The sequence below is a fragment of the Cherax quadricarinatus genome, chromosome 42 (assembly GCF_038502225.1).
Source record: "Cherax quadricarinatus isolate ZL_2023a chromosome 42, ASM3850222v1, whole genome shotgun sequence".
NCBI classification, from domain to species: Eukaryota; Metazoa; Arthropoda; class Malacostraca; order Decapoda; family Parastacidae; genus Cherax; species Cherax quadricarinatus.
Window position 1 is genome coordinate 30719482 of NC_091333.1, and position 15503 is coordinate 30734984.

Below are 15503 nucleotides of genomic sequence, written 5' to 3' on the forward strand. Positions count from 1 at the left end.
TAAATTATTGTTTACATAATATGATCTCATTACAACCCGTTGAGAGATGACTTTGACAGCTTCTCAAGGCCTCGTCTGCAGGGGCGGCTGTGCAGGCGATGAGCTGTCTTTCTAAGTTAAGTTTCCCTATATTTAAACTTAGCTGGTAATGCCATTTCTCAACATCTTGTTTGCCTAAATTAAGTCAAGTAGGTTATTTCCCCTTGTAGGAAAAACAGTCCTGAACTTAAGAAGTCGTTAGACCCTAATTTCCCAGTCAGGGAATTCCAGTCAGTCAAACTAAAGTCCCCTAGAATTACATACAGAAGGTTCAGAATTACATACAGAAGGTTCAGAGAAAGACAAAGACAGACATTTTGTTTACATTGTGAGTGTCACAAGAAGTATAGCTAACATGTGAAAAAACATCTCACCACTTACCACTATTCGTATCATGTTCCCTGTCCACTGTGGTGAACTTCATGCCGTCCATGCTGTGTTCTGTAATGGCGTCGCCGAGGGTGCTTCCTCTGCGGTACTCATTTACTGTGACTTGGTACCTGAAGGCGAGGTAAGTTTGGTTAACACCAGCTTTGTTCATGTTGTGATTCCTGGAACCTTAGGGAGGGATACGTTGGTTATCCCCGGCACTGTACTTGGGGTGACAGATGGTACTGTACCTGGGGTGACAGATGGTACTGTACTTGGGGTGACAGATGGTACTGTACTTGGGGTGACAGATGGTACTGTACTTGGGATGACAGATGGTACTGTACTTGGGGTGACAGATGGTACTGTACTTGGGGTGACAGATGGTACTGTACTTCGGGTGACAGATGGTATCAGAGAAGATGTCTGTTGTTTATCTCTTATACTGAATAAGTCTGAACAGCTAATTCTTTAGGGAGGGGAGAGTCTTATATACGTTATGGGACAGTTGATACCTGTGGGAGGGAAAGTTGTTGTTGTTGGAGGGTTGTTATTTCCATGTATAAAATACACTCTTTGAGAATATTTGTTTGCTCTGCAAACATAGTCGCCTATCCCACCCTCACAATAAGATAGCAACCCATAAGCACCAATAATTCATAAATTCTGAAGTTGCCTCCGATGAAGATGTTAAGGTCATGGGATGAGGGGATACCTTTCTTGGATCGCACTGCAATCTCAGTACATCTAGTTAGTATTAAGTCCCCCAGAAGGGAAACCTTTAAGTGGCTGCCTGATTTATTTATACATTATTTGTGCCTTATTTACAATCCTTAAACTTTTGTTATTACCATTACTTGAGAGCGCCTCAACTGATTGCAACGATGGTTCTGAGCTGGATAAAGGGTTCATGCAGCTCTGACATGTGCAGGTGTTTAGCGATCAATGCTAAATGTCCCATTTCAAGGTTCCTGGAATGGAACCATGAAAACACCCTTGGCCAAAATGTAAATGGCGTTTTCTGTAAATTAGTAAATTAAAAAAAAATCATCTGTTACACATGTCTAATTCATCATCTTGTAGGTATTTTATACAATTGACACAACTTGACAAACACAGCAACAACATGGAATCTTAGTTCAGACGACATCTCCACAACGTACCTGGCCTGATTCTTGGGTATGATCTACTTTCACTGGGGAATCCCACTTACCAGTGACAATGCCTTCGCCTGCTTCATCTCATCTGAGGCCAGTATATAAGAGTTAGTCTTCCTGCCTGTGCTTCAGATTCTTCAGTAATAAGGTGCTCATCACCTGCTCCTAGGTTGAGGGACTGATTACCTCGTTTTCCTCGGTAAATATTTCTTCAGTTTTCAGAATATGTCCATTTATTGTATTGATAAAGTCACTGGTTGGCAGAACGTCTACAAAGTATAGACATCCACATGTTGCATGTGTTTAATTCATCATAATTGGTCTTACAGCACATTTGTCTTTTAGAACCAGAAGTAAATCCAGGAGACAGAGTTCATCCCCACATTAGCTGCTAACATCAAAATTCACCTAAATCTTAAAGTGTTAAAATATTACAAGTGTTAAAATATTACAAGCTTGTTCATCCAGTGGCTCATCAGACGAAAGATTTTACACAGGTATTGAAAATGTTTATTGACACATAATCCCCATTTTTGACATTATATGTTTCATCACCCATGAAGTACATACATAAGTCGTCGACATAGTATTACCTGCTGGCCTAATCACCCATGCTAAACATGAAGATGAGGACATAACATAATAAAAGACAATGTTAGTCGATACATTACCCACTGGCCTCATCACCCACGCTAAATGTCTTCCATTCTGCAGATCGCTGTTCTCCTCGTATGTTCGTGGCGACCACTCTCAGCCGGTAACTGCGGCCATCTCCAGTCAGAGCATGAAGGTTGTCATTGCCTGAAAGTGATCATAACAATGTCATTTACAATATAATGAGCGTGAACATTATGTATGCTTGACAACAAGTGATCACTGATAAGGTAGTGATCACTTGTTGCGGAACTGAAAATGCTGAAACAGACTAAAGAACCGAAAAGCAAAACGGCCGTAACATCAGGCACATCAGTAACAAACGGGGGAACAAGGAAACAAAGGAGATAAGACATACGTGGAGGCCCTATCAGACCACCAGGGGGCGTGGGGAAGAAAGGGAAGGAAGCAGGTCCCTTGAAGAGGGGTTATGAAATCACTGAAAGATCCAGGAAATTGTAAGGAAAGCAACAATGGAGATATTTAAATCAGATCATTAGATGCAAAGGAAAATGCAGTGGGAGGATGAAAAGGAGAGGTCAGTCATTGTTCATGGGTTTCAGGAGGCCAAAGGGGAAACTTACAACATAAGACGACAAGGGGAGGAAAAAGGGGTTGAAAATATCATGAAAGAGATAGGAAAGGAGGACATGACCCAATTGACAAATTTTCTGAGAAAAGGGGAGATTCCCCAGTCAAAGTGATTTTCGGATTAGAAAACGTGAGAAACAGGATCCTACAGAAGAAAGCACGACTAAGGGGCTGTGACAGAACATAAGACAGAAACTGAGAGGATGCAAAGATGCAAGGAGCAGGAAAAAGAATCAAGGATGGAGACGGGCAGGGGAAGCCAGACTCAGGAGGAAGAGCAAACACAAGAAGATCCTCAAGCCCGACAACCCCACCACAACCAAGCAAACTAACCCAAATCACCTTATAAATTATGAATGCATGGTTCATAACTCATAAATCATAATTAAGTAAGTGACACACTGTTTTCAGGGAGTTAGAATCGTATCTTTCATACCCTTCTCATCTGTGGAAAGTGACCCTCAAGACGCCCACAGATTAGGTGGGAATCCACTTGGCTGACATTACTAAAAGGGGCATATCTCACATTCTCTTGCATTAGGTAAAAAAGTAAACCTTTGCTATCATTACTTCTCTTATCATTAATTTTCAGTATATCGACAAGTCTTAAAAGACCTCATGATGGAGGACTTAGAATTCTACACAAAACTTTAGTTGATTTAATCCTTATTTTTAGAAAAGTTTTTTTTTTATTTATTTTTTTTTTTTTTTTTTTTTTTTTTTTTTTTTTTTTTTTTTTTTTACACAGGGTTTGACAAGGTTAAGGATCCCTAACTTTATTGACAGCTATATTACAGGTTAAGGATTCCTAACTTTATTGGCAGGCTAAGAGCTGTTACCTACATCAGCTCCTAACTGTTGCATATGTGTCTTACCTAACCATCTGTCGGTATTTTATACCATTTTAATGTTCATTCTGTCAGACACTGCAACACAAGGGTATCTTGGTACAGACCATCAACTTCGACCTCTACTAGTGAGAACGGCTGGGTTTGAGAGGGACCTGCCCTCCCAAAGCAACCTACGTCTCACCTCCTGGCACTATATAAAGGCTCCATCCTGTCACTTCAACTTCATATTGTTTCAGACCACGGAACAATGCTCTCCTCCAGACTGAGGGACTGACCACCTCAAAACTTTAAGGGTGATGGACTGATTACATCGTCTTCAAGTATCTTCTGCTTCTATCAACTTTTCTGTACTCGACTGAAGAAGCCTACTGTGTAGGCGAAACGTTTCGAAATAAAGATACCTAACTGTTGCATATGTGTCTTACCTAACCAACCCACACATAGCCAAGCACGTAAAGAAACTAGAGAAAGTGCAAAGGTTTGCAATAAGACTAGTCCCAGAGCTAAGAGGTATGTCCTACGATGAGAGGTTAAGGGAAATCAACCTGACGACACTGGAGGACAGGAGAGATAGGGAGGACATGATAACGACATACAAAATACTGAGAGGAATTGACAAGGTGGACAAAGACAGGATGTTCTAGAGATTGGACACAGTAACAAGGGAACACAGTTGGAAGCTGAAGACACAGATGAATCACAGGGATGTTAGGAAGTATTTCTTCAGCCACAGAGTAGTCAGGAAGTGGAATAGTTTGGGAAGCGATGTAGTGGAGGCAGAATCCATACAAAAGCTCATGGTTCAGGGAGAGTGACCTAGTAGCGGCCAGTGAAGAGGCGTGGCCAGGAGCTTGGACTCGACCCCTGCAACCTCAACTAGGTGAGTACAACTACGTGAGTACACACCCACTCCCAGCGGTGAGCCGTTGGAACCCCTGAAATCGCCCCCAACCCTCGCCCTAGCTGTGACAACTCCTCCCCCCCCCCACTACAAAGCTAGTAAGATCCCAACGGTTAAACAACAATATCATGCCGGAAAGCTGCCTCCCACCGCCGTCCATATATTTCTCTATTCCTGCAAACTGTCTTATAGAGAGTCGCTGCCATTACCTGTTTCTGCACAACCTAATCCCTATTCCCATGCATACCCCACGACATGTACACAAAATCTACCATTAAATATGCAAGTGCCTACTGAATACTCTCAGGTGCCCCTCCCACATCCAAAACGAGTGCCCTCAGCACTGATACGCCCTCCACTCCCATTCGCCTCTCTACCCTACCCATCCAATCCCGAACATTCCCAAACATTCGCAAAAATACACCACATGATATGCCGTATCCTCCCCTCCACACTCCCCATACCCACTCTCCTCCACCACTCGTCTCACCCATAGAACCGTTCCTGATGGCAAAATGTCATGCAGGAAACGGAACATAACCTCCCCCACCCGAGGCCTAAGCTTCAACTTGCGAAAACGATGCCAAATATCTCCCAAATCTACATGAGTGGCATAAACAGAAGCTCCAAACCCACACCCTGCACCCCCGACATGCACGAACTCCAATCGTAAGTAAGCACATTTTTACCCACAGATCCAATAACCCTAACCCCTCCTTGACATTCTTGCAATTCCTTGTCCCATCATGGGGTATACCGCCGCCATGTGTCAGACCTTACTAAATAGTAATGTGTTTACCATGATGGCTCTCTGCAATAATGTCAAATGGTATGGTCGTAAACTCCCCATTCTATGCTCCACCCATTCCACAATACGCTCGGAGTTCACCTCTCTCGTCCGCTCTTGATCCTCCATATACACTACTCCACATATCTTTAAGCATTCCATCACCATCCATTCCACTCTGGCACCCCACTCTCCCTGCCAGTTCCAATTCCTCAGCCTGATTTCTCCACATTTATCCTCATCCCAGTAGCCACCCCAAACGTACGAATGACCTCTCCCACCTCTCTCAAACTCTTTTCCTCCTGCACGAGAACCGTCATGTCGTTGACATATCCCACAATCCCTGGCCAGCACATCGCCTCCCCCATCCCCACCCTCCCACAGATATGAGCCTCATCGAGTCTGCAAAACAGGTCCTGAACATAGGCAAACAGGATTTGTAAAAGTGGACATCCTTGCCTGAGGCACTGCCCCATACATACCACTTCCCCAAGGTGACCATTGATCTGAACATGCACCCATGCCACTCGATACAATGTCTCCACCCCCTCCACGACTTCTTCCCCAAATCCCTGCCGCAGAAGAATCTGCCTCAATGCCTCTTGTTGCACACGGTCATATGCCCCATGCCAATCCAAGGCAAGTAAACCCCCTTTTGCCCCCAAACCCTCCACAAACCTCTTAATATGCCCATGGCCCTTGACCATAGACTTGCCAGGCAACCCATATTGCCCTCCCGAAACGACACGCCCCACGACACATTTCAGGCGTTTCCCAGTATTTTTGCAAACAATTTATAATCCACACATAGTAAAGATAGTGCCCGATAATCCATCAGGGCACTCTGGGCCTCTCCCTTTGGGCTTGTAACTCACTCAAATACCCCTCTCCTTCATGGTACTCATCAACTTCACCAAGAACCCATGCATTAACTGTCAATGCTGCAGATAGAATTCACATGGCAGTCCATCTAGGTGCCTTTCCCATATGCATACCCACCAACGCCCACCAAACCTCACCCTCATCTATCTCCCCATCCAGCGCTACCCAATCACTACTAACCAATGAACATGGCACTAGCTTGCAGACGCTACATAAATCCTCTCCTCCCTCTGCACTACTCCCCAAATACTGATCATACCATGCATCCTTGTAACCACTCATCCCCTCTGTCGTCCGCAACACTTGACCCTCATGACAACTCCCCACTTCCGAGTGGACGACTAACCTACCAACCTCAGTGGCTTTCCATCAGCTCTGCTCTCCCAGTAATACACAAGCTGATGGTCGATCACCCCAAAGCACCCCCTTCCCCCCCCCTGCACTCACACCTCACCAAAACACTCATTTTGCAGCTCACAAACCCTTCCCTTCAACATTTCTATATCCTCCACAGCATATACCCCTCGAACCCACTCCTCCCAAAACATGCCCTCAACCTACCATCTATGTACTGAAGGAGCCCATACGATTGCTGCATAATGCATTACCCCTCTCTCACATAAAACTGACGTATCTTTCCCTTAGCCAACCCATTCCACCACCCCAGCAAATCCTCCACACCCTGCCCTTCCACACTGAGCTCCACCCACAAAGTCTCAAATCCCCCCTGTCCCTCCTCATCACCCAGGATCCTCGTATTTATCTTCCAATAGCTTTTACACCTCCTGGCTAACCCATCCCACCCCAAGTCTACCACAACCACTTTATGATCAGAATACTCCACCTCCACCATACGCAACGACTCCATTCTTACCTGCTTCGTGATGTACACCTGATCTAGCCTTGCCGCATAACCATGTCTGACAAACGCGTGCTCCACCTCCTGAGCCCCACCCCCAAATACATCCCATAAACCCATCCCTTCTACTAACCACAAACGGGCTCGCTTCTTGGAGTAGGACTCTCACCCCTCCTTTCAAGTACCCCATCTGCATCACAAAAACCCTGTAGCCATCCACCTCCAATACACGCCCCATCTTGATATTGTGCTCTTGCACAAATACGACATCCACTCTATGCCGGCACAAGAAACTGACTAACCACACACGCTTCACATTCTGACACAAACCATTACTGTTAACTGTCATACACCTTAGGCCAGCGGTGATTTCTTCCCCCTCTGCTTTGACACTTTCTTCACAACACCACCATGCCCTTTTGGACCTCTTTTACTCATGTCCCTACTGGCAGCCCCCCCCCCTGGACCTCCTCCAGGCCTGGAGTCCCCGAGGGACCACCACCACCTGCTTCCACCACCACTACCATTCCAGTCCTCTGTGCTGGAGTCAGGACATCATCCAAATCCAGTGTCAGGGCTTCACGCTTGCTCATGACCCCACCTACCTCCATCTCCACCTCCTGTGATTCCTCATGGTGAACCTTCACCTACACCACATGTCCAACCCCCATGCCATCTGGTCACATTGCCCCTCGAGACACCACGAGTTCATTGGGCTCCTCGTGCTGCCAACACTGGTCACCAGTATTCCTCACACCAGCCCGCATAGCCGAATCACCCTCCCCATCTGACTGGCCTCCACCGCCAAACCAGGCCATTCCCCACCATCAGACAAAACGGACCCCGCAGGGCCATCAGGTCCTCGCCCTCCATCCGTGTCACCTCCTCACCCCACAGACGACCAGGCCCACGTACTTCCTGCAACTCTAGGGCACGTCCGACTTGCCCAGATTCCTCTGCGGCATTGTGCCCTAGACCATGGAGTAGAGACTGTTGCTCACAATACTCAGCCATGTGATCAAACACACCACAATGTCTACAAGTCCTTCGTTGCCCAGCATAGGACACCATGACGGTATGGGATGCCATAACGTCATTTTCAGCGAGAATGTACCCTCCGGGAGCCCAGCATATGCACCTTCCACCCACTTGCCAGGATGGGCCAGGTGAATGGCTCTGTAGTTTTCGAAAACATTGCGTAGGTCCGTTTCATCCGCCTTAGATGGTACATTTGCACTCTAACCCAAGTATAGCGCCTGGAGACATCATGAAGGTGGCCGCTCACCATAGAATTGACGTCCAATCGCCGAGAGAGGGCAGCAGGTACATGTCCACTCACTTCAAAAGACGAGCAGAGAATATGTCTGGAGAGGAGGGCAGATGTCCAACTGCTATTTTAATAGTAAGCTTCCTACAATGGTGCCACCAATGGTAGAATCAAGTTCTAGTACCTATATATGATCCATGAGCAGTGTATATATAAGGAATGCTTGTAATATTCCATAGGATTTTCGAAGATTAGAACTGGAGTCTGTGAAATGACAGTCCACCGTTCTAACCAGGGGGTAGCACCACCAGGGGGTACAATCACCAGGGGGTAGAGATGGTGACTCGCATTGAAAAGAAGCCAGTTCAAATCCACAGAAAATCTATAACAGTAGTATTAGTTGATGATTAAGGATGATTCAAGGCATTTTGTGCATATGATTTTTTCACTTCACATATATTCTTACTTAAATATAACTTTTGCATTCTTATATTGTAACAGCTCGACGAAGAACATGGAAGGCAAAATGTTTCTACTGCATAATGATACATTAGTTGTTCATGTGTTCTTTTTACCTAAAATATTGTGAGTAATTCAATCAACATTATTACATAATTCCCATGCAGAAAGGAAAAAAAAATATAAGTGTCATTCGCCTCTCAGTATTATATGTGAAAACTGAGAAATATATTCTTAAAATAGCAACATAAAAAAGTACAAAGAAGTTTAGAAAAGAATTTAGTCGATCTGAGACTTAATTTAAGAAAAAGTCCTTTTTTTTTAACACTTAACTGGTGGTGTTTGTTGGGACGTAAATATAAGTTCCTGATATGAATAGTAATAGTAATAGTGATAGTAATAGTGATAGTGATAGTAATAGTAATAGTGATAGTAATAGTAATAGTGATAGTAATAGTAAAAGTAATAGTAATAGTGATAGTAATAGTAAGAGTAATAGTAATAGTGATAGTAATAGTAATAGTAATAGTGATAGTAATAGTAATAGTGATAGTAATAGTAATAGTGATAGTAATAGTAATAGTGATAGTGATAGTAATAGTAAGAGTAATAGTAATAGTGATAGTAATAGTAATAGTGATAGTAATATTAATAGTGATAGTAATAGTAACAGTGATAGTAATAGTAATAGTGATAGTAATAGTAAGAGTAATAGTAATAGTGATAGTAATAGTAAGAGTAATAGTAATAGTGATAGTAATAGTAATAGTGATAGTAATAGTAATAGTGATAGTAATAGTAATAGTGATAGTAATAGTATTAGTGATAGTAATAGTAATAGTGATAGTAATAGTAAGAGTAATAGTAATAGTGATAGTAATAGTAATAGTGATAGTAATATTAATAGTGATAGTAATAGTAACAGTGATAGTAATAGTAATAGTGATAGTAATATTAATAGTGATAGTAATAGCAATAGTTTTAGTAATAGTAATAGTGATAGTAATAGTAATAGTAATAGTAATAGTGATAGTAATAATAATAGTAATAATAATAATGATAGTAATATTAATAGTGATAGTAATAGTAATAGTGATAGTAATAGTAATTGTGATAGTAATAGTAATAGTAATAGTAATAGTAATAGTGATAGTAATAGTAATAGTGAAAGTAATACTGATGGTGATAGTAATAGTAATAGTAATAGCAATAGTAATAGTAATAGTGACAGTGACAGTAATAGTGATAGTAATAGTAATAATAAAAGTAATAGTGATAGTAATAGTAATAGTGATAGTAAGAGTAATAGTGATAGTAATAGTAATAGTGATAGTAACAGTAATAGTGATAGTAATAGTAATAGTGATAGTAATAGTAATAGTGATAGTAATAGAAATAGTAATAGTAAGAGTGATAGTAAATTAATATTAATAGTAATAGTGATATTAATAGTAATAGTGATAGTAATAGTAATAGTAATAGTGATAGTAATAGTAATAGTAATAGTGATAGTAATAGTAATAGTGACAGTAATAGTAATAGTAATAGTGATAGTAATAGTAATAGTAATATTGATAGTAATAGTAATAGTGATAGAAATAGTAATAGTGATAGTAATAGTAATAGTAATAGTAATAGTAATGGTGACAGTAATAGTAATAGTAATAGTAATAGTGATAGTAATAGTGATAGTAATAGTAATAGTAATAGAAATAGTAATAGTAATAGTGATAGTAATAGTAATAGAGATATTAATAGTAATAGTGATAGTAATAGTAATAGTAATAGTAATAGTGATAGTAATAGTAATAGTGATAGTAATAGTGATAGGAATAGTAATAGTAATAGTGATAGTAATAGTAATAGTGATAGTAATAGTAATAGTGATAGTAATAGTGATAGTAATAGTAATAGTAATAGTGACAGTAATAGTAATAGTGATAGTAATAGTAATAGTGATAGTAATAGTAATTGTGATAGTAATAGTAATAGTAATAGTGATAGTAATAGAAATAGTGATAGTAATAGTAATAGTGAAAGTAATACTGATAGTGATAGTAATAGTAATAGTAATAGTAATAGTGATAGAGACAGTAATAGTAATAACAAAAGTAATAGTGATAGTAATAGTAATGGTGATAGTAATAGTAATGGTGATAGTAACAGTAATAGTGACAGTAATAGTAATAGTGATAGAATCAGTAATAGTGATAGTAATAGTAATAGTGATAGTAATAGTAATAGTGATAGTAATAGAAATAGTAATAGTAATAGTAATAGTGATAGTAATAGTAATATTAATAGTAATAGTGATAGTAATAGTAATAGTGATAGTAATAGTAATAGTAATAGTAATAGTGATAGTAATAGTGACAGTAATAGTAATAGTAATAGTGATAGTAATAGTAATAGTAATAGTGATAGTAATACTAATATTGATAGTAATAGTAATAGTGATAGTAATAGTAATAGTAATAGTGATAGTAATAGTGATAGTAATAGTGACAGTAATAGTAATAGTAATATTGATAGTAATAGTAATAGTAATAGTAATAGTGATAGTGATAGTGATAGTAATAGTAATATTGATAGTAATAGTAATAGTGATAGTAATAGTAATAGTTATAGTAATAGTAATAGTGACAGTAATAGTAATAGTAATAGTAATAGTGGTAGTAATAGTAATAGTGATAGTAATAGTAATAGTAATAGAAATAGTGAAAGTAATAGTGATAGTGATAGTAATAGTAATAGTAATAGTAATAGTGATAGTAACAGTAATAGTAATAGTAATAGTAATAGTGATAGTGATAGTGATAGTAATAGTAATAGTAATAGTGATAGTGATAGTAATAGTAATAGTAATAGTAACACTAATAATAATAGTGAAAGTAATAGTAATAGTAATAGTAATAGTGATAGTAATAGTAATAGTAATAGTAATAGTGATAGTAACAGTAATAATAATAGTAATAGTAATAGTAATAGTGATAGTAATAGTAATAGTAATAGTAATAGTGACAGTAATAGTAATAGTAATAGTAATAGTGATAGTAATTGTAATAGTAATAGTAATAGTAATAGTGATAGTAATAGTGATAGTAATAGTGATAGTGATAGTAATAGTAATAGTAATAGTGATAGTAATAGTTATAGTGATAGTAATAGTAATAGTGATAGTAATAGTAATAGTGATAGTAATAGTGATAGTAGTAGTGATAGTAATAGTAATAGTAATAGTGATAGTAATAGTAATAGTAATAGTGCTAGAAATAGTAATAGTGATAGTAATAGTAATAGCAATAGTAATAGAAATAGTGAAAGTAATAGTGATAGTAATAGTAATAGTAATAGTAATAGTGGTAGTAATAGTAATAGTGATAGTGATAGCAATAGTAATAGTAATAGTAATATTAATGTAAGAGTGATAGTAATAGTAATAGTAATAGTAATAGTAGCAGTAATAGTAATAGTGAAAGTAATAGTGATAGCGATAGTAATAGTAATAGTAATAGTGATAGTAATAGTAATAGTAATAGTGATAGTGATAGTGATAGTAATAGTAATAGTAATAGTAATAGTGATAGTAATAGTAATAGTAATATTTTTTTTTTTTTTATTTTCACACCGGCCGATTCCCACCAAGGCAGGGTGGCCCGAAAAAGAAAAACTTTCACCATCATTCACTCCATCACTGTCTTGCCAGAAGGGTGCTTTACACTACAGTTTTTAAACTGCAACATTAACACCCCTCCTTCAGAGTGCAGGCACTGTACTTCCCATCTCCAGGACTCAAGTCCGGCCTGCCGGTTTCCCTGAATCCCTTCATAAATGTTACTTTGCTCACACTCCAACAGCACGTCAAGTATTAAAAACCATTTGTCTCCATTCACTCCTATCAAACACGCTCACGCATGCCTGCTGGAAGTCCAAGCCCCTCGCACACAAAACCTCCTTTACCCCCTCCCTCCAACCCTTCCTAGGCCGACCCCTACCCCGCCTTCCTTCCACTACAGACTGATACACTCTTGAAGTCATTCTGTTTCGCTCCATTCTCTCTACATGTCCGAACCACCTCAACAACCCTTCCTCAGCCCTCTGGACAACAGTTTTGGTAATCCCGCACCTCCTCCTAACTTCCAAACTACGAATTCTCTGCATTATATTCACACCACACATTGCCCTCAGACATGACATCTCCACTGCCTCCAGCCTTCTCCTCGCTGCAACATTCATCACCCACGCTTCACACCCATATAAGAGCGTTGGTAAAACTATACTCTCATACATTCCCCTCTTTGCCTCCAAGGACAAAGTTCTTTGTCTCCACAGACTCCTAAGTGCACCACTCACTCTTTTTCCCTCATCAATTCTATGATTCACCTCATCTTTCATAGACCCATCCGCTGACACGTCCACTCCCAAATATCTGAATACGTTCACCTCCTCCATACTCTCTCCCTCCAATCTGATATTCAATCTTTCATCACCTAATCTTTTTGTTATCCTCATAACCTTACTCTTTCCTGTATTCACCTTTAATTTTCTTCTTTTGCACACCCTACCAAATTCATCCACCAATCTCTGCAACTTCTCTTCAGAATCTCCCAAGAGCACAGTGTCATCAGCAAAGAGCAGCTGTGACAACTCCCACTTTGTGTGTGATTCTTTATCTTTTAACTCCACGCCTCTTGCCAAGACCCTCGCATTTACTTCTCTTACAACCCCATCTATAAATATATTAAACAACCACGGTGACATCACACATCCTTGTCTAAGGCCTACTTTTACTGGGAAAAAATTTCCCTCTTTCCTACATACTCTAACTTGAGCCTCACTATCCTCGTAAAAACTCTTCACTGCTTTCAGTAACCTACCTCCTACACCATACACTTGCAACATCTGCCACATTGCCCCCCTATCCACCCTGTCATACGCCTTTTCCAAATCCATAAATGCCACAAAGACCTCTTTAGCCTTATCTAAATACTGTTCACTTATATGTTTCACTGTAAACACCTGGTCCACACACCCCCTACCTTTCCTGAAGCCTCCTTGTTCATCTGCTATCCTATTCTCCGTCTTACTCTTAATTCTTTCAATTATAACTCTACCATACACTTTACCAGGTACACTCAACAGACTTATCCACCTATAATTTTTGCACTCTCTTTTATCCCCTTTGCCTTTATACAAAGGAACTATGCATGCTCTCTGCCAATCCCTAGGTACCTTACCCTCTTCCATACATTTATTAAATAATTGCACCAACCACTCCAAAACTATATCCCCACCTGCTTTTAACATTTCTATCTTTATCCCATCAATCCCGGCTGCCTTACCCCCTTTCATTTTACCTACTGCCTCACGAACTTCCCCCACACTCACAACTGGCTCTTCCTCACTCCTACAAGATGTTATTCCTCCTTGCCCTATACACGAAATCACAGCTTCCCTATCTTCATCAACATTTAACAATTCCTCAAAATATTCCTTCCATCTTCCCAATACCTCTAACTCTCCATTTAATAACTCTCCTCTCCTATTTTTAACTGACAAATCCATTTGTTCTCTAGGCTTTCTTAACTTGTTAATCTCACTCCAAAACTTTTTCTTATTTTCAACAAAATTTGTTGATAACATCTCACCCACTCTCTCATTTGCTCTCTTTTTACATTGCTTCACCACTCTCTTAACTTCTCTCTTTTTCTCCATATACTCTTCCCTCCTTGCATCACTTCTACTTTGTAAAAACTTCTCATATGCTAACTTTTTCTCCCTTACTACTCTCTTTACATCATCATTCCACCAATCGCTCCTCTTCCCTCCTGCACCCACTTTCCTGTAACCACAAACTTCTGCTGAACACTCTAACACTACATTTTTAAACCTACCCCATACCTCTTCGACCCCATTGCCTATGCTCTCATTAGCCCATCTATCCTCCAATAGCTGTTTATATCTTACCCTAACTGCCTCCTCTTTTAGTTTATAAACCTTTACCTCTCTCTTCCCTGATGCTTCTATTCTCCTTGTATCCCATCTACCTTTTACTCTCAGTGTAGCTACAACTAGAAAGTGATCTGATATATCTGTGGCCCCTCTATAAACATGTACATCCTGAAGTCTACTCAACAGTCTTTTATCTACCAATACATAATCCAACAAACTACTGTCATTTCGCCCTACATCATATCGTGTATACTTATTTATCCTCTTTTTCTTAAAATATGTATTACCTATAACTAAACCCCTTTCTATACAAAGTTCAATCAAAGGGCTCCCATTATCATTTACACCTGGCACCCCAAACTTACCTACCACACCCTCTCTAAAAGTTTCTCCTACTTTAGCATTCAAGTCCCCTACCACAATAACTCTCTCACTTGGTTCAAAGGCTCCTATACATTCACTTAACATCTCCCAAAATCTCTCTCTCTCCTCTGCATTCCTCTCTTCTCCAGGTGCATACACGCTTATTATGACCCACTTCTCGCATCCAACCTTTACTTTAATCCACATAATTCTTGAATTTACACATTCATATTCTCTTTTCTCCTTCCATAACTGATCATTTAACATTACTGCTACCCCTTCCTTTGCTCTAACTCTCTCAGATACTCCAGATTTAATCCCATTTATTTCCCCCCACTGAAACTCTCCTACCCCCTTCAGCTTTGTTTCGCT

At 39.7% G+C, this 15503-nt stretch overlaps 1 protein-coding gene across 1 annotated transcript in view; it reads right to left on the reverse strand.

The window, feature by feature from the left end:
- Positions 1-409: 409 nt before the first annotated feature.
- Positions 410-15503, reverse strand: part of LOC128695522 (angiopoietin-1) — a 284657-nt gene continuing 269563 nt past the window's right edge. The window contains exons 7-8 of the mRNA XM_070093171.1: positions 2237-2366; positions 410-539 (exon numbers count right to left, since the gene is read on the reverse strand). Coding sequence (XP_069949272.1) covers positions 410-539; positions 2237-2366 — 260 coding nt within the window. The remainder of the gene's footprint in view (positions 540-2236; positions 2367-15503) is intronic.